Source organism: Pleurodeles waltl, chromosome 2_1, assembly GCF_031143425.1.
Source record: "Pleurodeles waltl isolate 20211129_DDA chromosome 2_1, aPleWal1.hap1.20221129, whole genome shotgun sequence".
NCBI classification, from domain to species: domain Eukaryota; kingdom Metazoa; phylum Chordata; class Amphibia; order Caudata; family Salamandridae; genus Pleurodeles; species Pleurodeles waltl.
The window spans coordinates 901,772,745-901,783,661 of record NC_090438.1 but is presented as its reverse complement, the minus strand read 5'-3'; the positions used below and the strand labels follow the sequence as shown (position 1 = coordinate 901,783,661).

The 10,917-nt window shown below is 45.6% G+C and overlaps 1 protein-coding gene across 1 annotated transcript in view; it reads left to right on the top strand.

Annotated features, from left to right (window-relative positions):
* Positions 1-3,961: 3,961 nt before the first annotated feature.
* HIVEP1 (HIVEP zinc finger 1) overlaps positions 3,962-10,917 on the top strand; it is a 453,353-nt gene continuing 446,397 nt past the window's right edge. Inside the window, exons 1-2 of the mRNA XM_069218827.1 lie at positions 3,962-4,437; positions 6,155-6,291. Coding sequence (XP_069074928.1) covers positions 6,252-6,291 — 40 coding nt within the window. The 5' untranslated portion in view covers positions 3,962-4,437; positions 6,155-6,251. The remainder of the gene's footprint in view (positions 4,438-6,154; positions 6,292-10,917) is intronic.

Genomic DNA, 10,917 nt, shown 5'->3' with positions numbered 1-10,917 from the left:
CTACTCACCCGTTAGGGACTCAAGGCTCTGGGAGGGGAAGGGGTGCTACTGCTCGAATAACCAGGTCTTGAGGCATTTCCTGAAGTTCAGGAGGTCCTGGGTCTGTCATAGGTGGACAGGGAGGGCGTTCCAGGTTTTTGCAATGAGGTGTGAAAAGGATCTGCCGCCGGCTGTGGTTCGATGGATGCAGAGAACGGTGGCGAGGACGAGGTTGGCGGAGCGGATTTGGCGGATGGGCGCGTGGAAGGTGAGTCGCTCGTTGAGTTAGGCAGGGCCTGCGTTGTGGAGAGCTTTGTGGGCATGGATGAGGAGTTTGAAGGTGATCCTCTTGTTGAGGGGGCGCCAGTTTAAGTCTCTGAGGTGGGCTGAGATGTGGTCGTGGTGTGGGATGTTGAGGATGAGGCGTGCGGAGGCGTTCTGGATACGTTGCAGTTTCTTCTGGAGTTTGGCCGTTGTTCCCACTTACAGCGCGTTGCCATAGTCCAGTCTGCTGCTGACGAGGGCGTGGGTGACCGTCCTTCTGGTTTCGATGGGGATCCACCTGAAGGTCTTGCGAAGCATGCGGAGGGTGTGGAAGCAAGAAGATGAGACGGCGTTGACTTGCTGGGTCGTGGTGAGCGATGAGTCTAGGATGAAACCTAGGTTGTGTGCGTGGGTGGTGGGAGTTGGTGTGGTTCCTAGGGTGGCTGGCCACCAGGAGTCATCCCATGCAGAGCGGTTGGAGCCGAGGATGAGGATCTCAGTCTTGTCCGAGTTCAGTTTGAGGCAGCTCATCTCCATCCTGCTGGCGACTGCATGCAGTCCGCCGTGGAGATTGTTTTTTGCTGTGACGGGGTCCTTGGTGAGTGAGAGGATCAGCTGGTTGTCATCTGCGTAGGAGATTATGTTGAGGCCGTGAGATTGGATGATGTTGGCGAGCGGAGCCATGTAGATATTAAAGAGAGTTGGGCTGAGAGAGGATCCTTGGTGAACGCCGCAGATGGTTTTGGTGGCTCCTGTGCTCATTCTTCGACCACACCTCCCACACCTGATTCATCATCCGTCTTACTCCTGATCTCTCAGCCCCAACTGTCCACTAAAGAAAGACTGCCTCCCCCACCCTCCGTAGTAAGACTTATTATGTAATGAACTGACTAATGGCAGTTGATAGTTAAGTCAAGGGGGAATATAGTGTCACACCAGGCAAACAATACACCTCGCAGTGACACATGTTCCGCTGCGCGCCCAGACCAAAACCAGATGAGCATGTATCATAAGAAAATGTTTTATTATAAATAAATAATATGTTGTGCACCTCACACACAGTAATATAAACCAATCAATATATGTTTTACAAAACTCAATAAAAAAAATGAATTTGTAATGTGAGTGTGGAGATGCAAGCGTCTGATTCCTTTGGTAACTAATGATCTTCTTTCCAGATCAGATGACATTTCATTGTAAACACAACCTGGCAGAGACAACTTGGTCTAGGGGACAGACTTGCATGGGCTCCAAGTGAACCCGTGCATTATCAGAAGCAGATTATGAGTAGGCATGGGTAGTAAATCTTCATATTATCAGATGCTGATTTCTATTTTAGACTAGCTTAAATTAGGGGAAAAGCTCTGAGTGAATATTGCTATTATCAAAGGTAGTGCTCTAAGTGGGTCTAAGAGTAAAAGTTACAGGCATTTGATTGTGTCTAAGTACTGTCAATAACAGAGCTCTGAGTACATTTATACATTATCAGACACGGAGTACGTGGATTACCTGTGGAAGTCGTGAAAGGAGACTTACAATTTAAAAATAACAAATATTTTGCTCTAGGGGAGCAAGATCTTGAAGGAGAGATATATCATTTACCTCCAGATAGTGAAAATTAATATCTGGAAGAATTGGCTGGGCCTCTCGGGGTCACGGTTAATAGTGCTGTAAGACTTGAGTTTATTCAAATAAGTGTTGAATTAAAGTATTATCAGCGATTATTGACTACTGATTTAGTATTACAAATGCAGTTCACCACCTACAGTCGAAAATCTAATTCCAGGGTGCAGGACCTCAACATAACACTGAAGATGTTTGATTCAGTGAACCTACAAAAGTATAAGTACTAACCGCACTTCTCATGAAACTGATAAAATGCTCGGTTAAAAAATTGGCCATCAAAAAGACCTAGTGGATTGTGGAGGCAGAAATAATCTTGCATATTTAATGGCTGTAGAATTCAGGGGTAAACTACAGCTTTATGTGAAGATATCACAGTGAGATCTAGAAGATGATAGGTGTCAAATCTAAGACTTGGTCAGGTCCTGGCATTTATACTGTGGAGGATGAAAGCATCATCAATGGAAAGGAAATTTATGAGACAAACACTTGCCCCTTTTGTAAAACTGGCTCTGGAACACACCTACATTTCTCTGTATTTTGTGTGTATTTTTCACAAGAAAGGGAGAGACTGTTATTTCCGTTTTTTTTTTTTAGACCTTTACAGATCCATGAGTTTATGAATTAATATTTATAATACAATGAGAGAATGTGGGACTATGCTACAACCTGAAAAATATAATTTATTTGATAAAGGAAATATGCTATGTTAATTATGATATAGTGGAAGATAGGGGAGTATGAGTTCGATCTGTATTAATCATCTACCAAGTCGAATAAAGAATTTTATTAGTTTGCACAATTATGATATATTGAAAGGTGAATGCATTATTGTTGGAATGCTCACTAGATCATTTCTTAGATTGATCTGTTGTCCCTGCTTCCATTTATATGATTCTATGTGACGAAAACTTCAGGCTGTAACAGTTGGCAGCCTATAGAGTGTTTTTATTTCACAGTTTTGGTGTATAGGCAATATTCTCCTTAGATGTAGTTCAATTTATTTTTTATGTATTAGGGCTAATTTGGAATTTTTATCAGCACTTTAATACACTATTTACACCGTTTCTGAGTCAATTGTAAGGGTCAGAGGTCATTTAAAAACCCTTCCCCGAAGGAGTGTATGTTCTTGCACAATCAATTACTGTTTACAAGCTTTTAGTGGAACTGAATTATGATTATATGGCATGTGGGTTTGATGTTTTGCCAGAATGACAATGCGTTTAATTATATGGGTTTTAATGTTTGTATTGCCTAATAGGTATATTGTCAAACATAAATAAATAAATAAATAAATAAGGGGTGCGGAGCTCAGATGGACTTTAGCCACTGTCAAAAACAGCTTTATCAAGAGCAGTGTTACGAATTGTTGCTTAATATCATGCACAGTTACAATTGATGTTTTTCAAAAGTTGAGCTCTTAGTAAGTCTATGACGAGAAAGCAGCTCTGTGTGCGTATGCATTATGTGGATAGACCTTTGAGCTGGCCAAAGAGTGGAGTCAAAATCAAGTTTGTGCATTGTCAGAATTGCTATATTTCCATTCTTAAAATTATTTGGGCCGACTGAGGTTTTCGTCTTTCTTATTCCATAAAATAAATGCCATTGTATTTTAGGACAATAGCAGTATATATAACACTGTGCAACAACTAGCACTTTAATAGCACAGACATCAAAAATATACAGGTTGCTTCCAAATAGCAATAGTGCTCCTTTGTGTTAAATAAACTAAAATCAGGTTGTCGTGAATCTTGGTGATATTTCCTAATTTAAGGGTACCTGTAGTATGGTTTTCGAAACAGTTACGGTTAAGTCGCCTCTACCTGGATTTAAATGCGATGCTGCGGGCAGCTGCAGGCGCTTTAACTTACTAGATAAGTTACTTCGATTAGAACACGTGGTGGGTTGTACATCGCAGGAGACCTATTTAACTCACATGCCTCTGTGAATTAAACAGGAATTAGTACTTCAACCTGTGATTTGCGGGTTCAGCACAGTTAACAGCAGGATACATAATAACACATTGGGACTTCTTAGTTTTGCTAGCTAGACCGGTATTGAACTCTCGCCTCTCAGATTTCTTCGTGCTGCCGGACAGGCAGCGAGCAGGACTGCCTCTCGCGTCACTCGGTGCGTCCGTCGGGAACCCCCTTGATGGGCCGTCCCCTCCCCTCCCCTTGCAGTCACAGTCAGGGCAGAGGAGGGGAGGGAGGGGAGACCCGATGACGTCACTGGTCGGGACTGTGCAATAGAAAGTGAGGGGGGGCGTGCAAACAAACATAATAGGACACCCCCAGCGCGGCGCTATCTGTCTGACCTCATCCCTGCCCCGGGGGAGGCCCCCAGCCTGCCGCCCCCCTCCACCGCTGCGCAGAGGGGCCGGGGCCTGCTCTGTGTGCGAGGCAGCAGCCAGCCTCCTCCCCCCGCCGGTGACAAGCACAGGGCCCCAGACCAGCCTCTGGCAGCGGGAGCTCCCGTAAGCATGAGCGGACGCTTCCTCTCACCACAGGCCGGGGCGCCTCCGGCTCCTAGACACCCCCAGACACACACAGAGGAGGCGCGGCACCGGCAGTAAGTAACACGCCAGCTCAACAGGGGCACGGAGAGTGTGTGGGGACTGCCCGCAGCATATGGCGGGAGGGGATCACCAGGGAAGGCGAGGCCCGCGGCTCCTGGCCGCAGAACACACCCCCTGGCCGCCTAGTCCCTGGAGGGGTGGGTTCCCACAGCAGGGGCATCTATCTGATGTAGAGAGGGGGCACGGTTGTGCCGTGGGGGTACCTACTGTGTGTTCATACGCTTCACCGTCACGTGGGCACAAACCCCGGACAGGGTTTTCACAGTTCCCGCAGGAGGGGGTGATAAGCAGATCTCCCACGTGTAACGTCTATTTTAAGAAGTGGGCGCATGCCCTCTTGTTTGCAGTGTTACTTTGCAGCCTGATTGTCCTAGGTTCAGTTTCCACCTGTAAAGCGACCAAGAAGCACCTGTAAACAACATTAGCAGAGATTTGACATACCCCTAGAAAGAGGCCCTCCCCACCCGTTGTGTGAGCTCTCCTTTGGCGGTTTGACTGTGAATTAATATAAAGCCGGTGGACATGCTTGAGGTGATGAATGTGTTTTGAGGGTTGGTAGTGTTCCGGGGTAGTTATACATTCACTTTCCAAACGTCTACAATATAGAAAGATCGCTGTACAGAAAAGGGTGGTTTGTGCACTCCTTGTACCGTCTGTGCACAGCCCTTACAATGAGCACACTTGTAGCAAAATCTCTTCTATAAACTAGACTGTTCCTCCGTCCACCCTTGAGGCGCCCTCGGTCCCTGCTCGCTGTCTCTCCGGCTGAGCTTTGTGCTCAGCACCGCCTTGCAGAGGGGGGTTTCCCAGGCTCCTCCCTCTGGATTCATTCATGTTTTTCCGTTTCCCTCTGCAACGCTTTTCTGCTCCTGTCACTTAAACAGATTCCGTCTCCACCCTCCAGTTCTAAACCGGGCAGTCTCCTCCCATCGCTGGCATTTTCACATTCTTCTCGAGTCTTGCTGTGCAGGCCCCCACCTTTCTGAGAGGACGATGTGTTTTCCCACCCCTCCTGCAATATCACCCTCACCAGTGTTGTTTTTTTTCCTACTGTTCATTAACACGCTGTTGCATACACCGCAGTAATGTGGGACTTCCAAATGTGACACACCACGAAACGTTCCACATAAACACGACCGAACAAGTGATTGAAATCCCCTTGGGTTTCTGGTGGCGTTTTCAGACCACCCCTCGACTGTCAATGAGCCTTTCTTTTCTATTTTGGGGTGAACGGCTGTTAGTGGTTCACTTCCACAGATTTCGCCCGGGTGGAGGGAGTGAGTAGGGGTGTACCCCTGGCACGCATATAATGATTTAATACCCTCTTTTTCTGCGGCTCTCTCCATTGTTATTTTTGTACCACGGTCGTTCCAATAGGAGGAGCAGGGATCCAGCTAGCAAGAGGCAGGCACGTTTGTGGGCTGTGGTACGTCGCGTGTGATTCATAAAATCATGAATGGTCCAACCTGCGAGATGTTCACTGTGTGTGTGTGCGTGCGGAGGACGAGGGAGGGGGCGAGGATGCTGGTTTGTTTTGCACTGCTGTTCGTCCGTTGCCCCAATTCCTCGGACGGTATGGGTGTTAATGTCAGGCAGTGGTTGTCTCAGAAGAATCAGTCTCTGAACACATGTGGGGTACATATATCTGACAGCGTTTTTTCTATGTGTTTTATTTTACCCTCACCCCCGCCGTTTCACCTGCTGGATTAGTTGATGCACTTGGTGGCTTCATGGAGGCTCCGCACGTCCAGGGTTTGTCTCCATTTTTGAGGCGAGAGAAGCAGCTTTGACAGGCGTGAGGGGGACCATGCCTCGGACAAAACAGATACACCCCAAAAACCTCAGAGGTAAGAGGTCTTCGTTTGTTTTGGCGAACGGGTGATGCTGCATTGCATGTAACTCAGCTCTGGTTTGGAAGCGGGGCGGGTATTCCTTCCCTGGCACCCTCCGCTGACAGTGAACGTGAGATTTCCCGCCAACTGTGTGCTAAACAAATGTATTTAATCACAGGGTGATGCTCTGTTGCCTGGCCGCATGATGCTGGGATTGTCTGTGAAACATGGAGGCTGTGCTTCGCCTTTCAGTGGTGCGGCAGGTGGGCTGGCCTTGCTCGAAAACATTGCTTGTCTCAGGGTTGGCTCTGATCAGCCTTTGAATCCAGCATGAACATTGCGGCGCCTTGTTTGCTCAAGTCCTCGGGTCCTGCAGATACATCGCCTTAATTTAGCAGAGCCACGAAGTCCTTTATTGTCCAGGGGGTAGTTTGAGCGCGAGGTCGAGAGTTAAAGGGCGCTAGGTGCTGGATCCTCGAGTTCCTGACAGGTTATTGGATTTTCAGCAGTTAATTGTGTGACGGACAGTTAGTTCACCCTGTCATCATAGCAAGTAAACAACAAGCGCCTAACCCCGTGCGAAGAAGAGGCGCCTTACACCTTAACAGTGACATGCCAACACATAAACGACTTGTTTATTGCATAGTGTTGCAACCTCAATTCGTACTGTTTACCACACGTCAAAGCGACACACCGTGCCACATGTCTCATTCTGCAAGAAAGGTGTCACTTCATTGTAATGGCAAATCGTCCCCACTATTAACGTATATATTTACTTTCGGACCACCTTGTTTGAAAAAACCGTAGTCGAGCATTGATTTTAAAAAATGGAAGACTTAAAAAAAATAATAATAATAATAATTTGATATACACCATGGAATTTTGAGAAAATATACACCAACATTGGACAATGAGCAGCAACAGGTTTTACACAGGAATCATTGCGCATGATGAACTATCCTTCGAGTAAAGTTACTTTTTTATTTCTGTGCACGATCGTTTTTCTTGATGTTTCTTAATGAAGTTGTTTAATTGAGGTGAGTCACTAGAACTCGTGCAATTTTGTGTGTATTACGCAGTGTAAAAACAACAAGTGATGGACGGAATGCTGAACATTGTCAAACACTCACCCCCAGTCATAGATCTGGGTTTAATCCATCGTTTTTTTGCTCACCATGCCACCCCAGTTTGGACCCAGCCATATGCAAATCAGTCTTGACCCTGTTCCTCATGGGAACAGTCCAGACCGAACTGCCAAGCCAGGTCCTCACTGGACCGGAAACAAGCATCCTGGGGAACAGGGTCAAGACTGATTTGCATATGGCTGGGTCCAAACTGGAATGGCATGGGCAGCAAAAAAACGATGGATTTAGGCCCAGATCACTGTACTGGGGGTGAATGTTTGACAATGTTCAGCATTCCGTCCATCACTTGTTGTTTTTGCTTTGTCGCCCTAAGTGGGAAGGGTATGCCCAGACGTGGGTCCCGTGCTTCCCATGCCACTGGATTCAAGCTAGCCTGGCTGATGAGGGGTGAATCCCCGAAACCGGTCCCAGGATGCTTGTTTCCAGTCCAGGGAAGACCTGGCCTAGCAGTTCGGGCTGGACTGTTCCCATGGGGAACAGGGTCAAGACTGATTTGCATATGGCTGGGTCCAAACTGGAATGGCATGGGCAGCAAAAAAATGATGGATTAAGGCCCAGATCACTGTACTGGGGGTGAATGTTTGACAATGTTCAGCATTCCGTCCATCACTTGCTTCCCTAAGTGGGAAGGGTATGCCCAGACGTGGGTCCCGTGGCAGGGTGAACCCCCGAAACCGGTCCCAGGATGCTTGTTTCCAGTCCAGGGAAGACCTGGCCTAGCAGTTCGGGCTGGAGGGTCAAGACTGATTTGCATATGGCTGGGTCCAAACTGGAATGGCATGGGCAGCAAAAAAACGATGGATTTAGGCCCAGATCACTGTACTGGGGGTGAATGTTTGACAATGTTCAGCATTCCGTCCATCACTTGTTGTTATTACGCAGTGTCCCTCGCGATTACTATGTATTTATTGGATCCATATCTTCTTATTTGAATACCCATTTCTAAAACATTAATGGAACAGTTCTTATGCAGTATTGTGCACTACGCCTTCTCATCCCTGAGTGTGCAGACACTCTTAATTCTTCCTTTTACGTTTGCTGTGAAAACATCATAATGCACCGATATGTAGGCCTCTAGACATTGATTCATGGGCATTACATTTCCCAACCACAGGAAGGTTATCAACTGGATATCACTCTTTCATCTGCCATTCTATGTGGGCTGACGTTTTGCCTCATAAATACCCACGCTCTTGCAGGGTGCAACCTAATATTTTTGTTTTCAAAGGATTGTTTTTTTTTTTTTACCGTGTGGTTTTTTTTTTTTTTTTTTTTTTTTTTTTTTTTTTTGTAATTTGGCATAATCGTTTCCATTTCTGTATTCGTAATGCTCCACATATACTTACTTTCTGGTTTTGGTTTTTATCTGTGTCCTAGATCTTGCTAATTTTTTTGGCTCGTATTCTTTCACATTGAGCAATAGTGCTCTTCATTGATGGTTTCACAGGAAATTGATGTGTGAGGTTGTCGTTTTCTGGCATCTTGATTTTCTTCATGGCATGGTCCCCAAAGAAGTACGGTGGGAGACGCTCACGGAAGCCCACAGCACCCATTTAATATTCTATATACACCAAGATGGGCCACCAAGCCCGCCTGAGAAGTTCGTACGAGATTTCAGGCATTTAACAGAATAGCTCCCAAATTTTAAATGACACAATTTTGAAAAGTTGTAGCTTGTTTATCTACGTATTTCTATTTATCTACGTAGTGTTGTTTTTTTCCCTGTCTCATTTTTTCATCCAGGTGTCTGACACTTCCTAATCTAGGGTGGGATTTTTGTTCCCTTAGTTCTTGGTAACTCTTTAGTTAATGGCACTAATTCTAGTACTAGCTAATTTTAGTTCCCGGTAACTGTAAGATGGTGGCACAAGTGCATGCAGACTGTGAGAGCCCACACAGGTATGCTTGTGAGCAGCTTTCTGGAATGGGCACAACAAGGCAATATGTAACTCAGTCTTCTATTTGTTGAGTAAAAGCTTAAAAAAAAAACTAGCAGCTTTATTATGGCGATTTTGAAATCAAAATTCGGTAGTTTGTGTGTGGCTTTTTTATGCACTGTTTTGTCATCAGCAGCAATACTGGACCCTGAGAAAATATACTCAAAACTTTCAATCTTTTTGTTCTCATGAACACAAAGCAATTCAAATTAGTAGACCAGTCATAACAAAAATAGAAATGACATCCATGATGTAATCCTTCAATTACATCTTGACTTAATATTGATTATTATGTCTTGGTGGACTCAATAGGAGAACAGCCAAACTTCTTGCCTTTTTGTTAGTCCTTCCTCTGGGGGAGGGCACTGAGTTCTTAAAGTCAGGGGTGAACCTGAATACTTAAGTCTTAGACCGTTTATACCCCCAACCATTTCATTTACTCTGAACTAGTGGTCCACCTGACATGTCGTGGAGGAAGGAAGGGGACCATTCATGTTCAAAAGCATCTTCCCAAAAGCAAATAATATTTAAACCAAATTTCCCTAGATCACAAAGTTTTCTTTTTCGAAGCAGTTTGTTTCTTGACATCCATGTTTTTATTGCAAGAGCATGAAGTTCTTCTACACATGACTGAAGCTCTACATCCCCCAAATTTAGACATGAAAATTTGGCAGCCTGGTTTTATGACCGAAGCCACCATGCAGATAGGAAGTCTTAACACTGAAAGAGGCATGAGCTCACAGGTACTACAGTTTCAGAAAGAAATTGATCCCTGACTATTTGGGCAATAACATTCGTAATACAATCCATGCCAATTCCCCTCCCACTCCCTGTACACTAACTGACCCAGGTAGGTAACAAGGCGGGACATCACTCCCCAAGCCCGCAACACAGGCAGTGGCATATTGGAGACTCTCATGGTCATTGGTGAGGCCTTGTGTTGATCTTGAGCAAGAAGGCCCTAAGTGTCCTTCGTAATATGCCTTACAGCAGTGGAAACAGCACTATTTACCCTCCATGAAATGCTGCAAGAGACCATGCACATCAAGTCCCAGCGATGCAAATGGCACCAAATACAGGAGCTCATGCTGCCTGAGGTCTGGAGCAGTGGTGGCTGTTCCATAGCTTGGCATGCTCTGACCTTGCTTTCCTAAAGTAGGAATAAAATACATAATTTAGGTACAGGTTTTTAATTTGTCAAAACGGGTGAGTAGCAATCTTTAAAAATGCTGATTGATTGATATCCCTAATGTAATACAGTAATGTTGGTGTCAGTCCGGTGTATGTGGGTGCTCTGAGAATGACTCACTAGTTCCCTTTCAGATGCAAGACTGACATATGGTTACTTAGACACTGTTTCAGAGGTGACCTTGACATTTCATACACTGCCTCCAGACCTGAACTACTTATCGTTCAGTCACTGGTCTGACATGTCACTGAATATGAACCACCCCTACCAGTCTTTAAGAGACAAACCTGTCATTCAGCTGGCCCCTACTTGTCCTGAGCAGCCTCGCAGATGTGATCCTGCCACGTGACTTCCTATTCCTCAGTCCTGC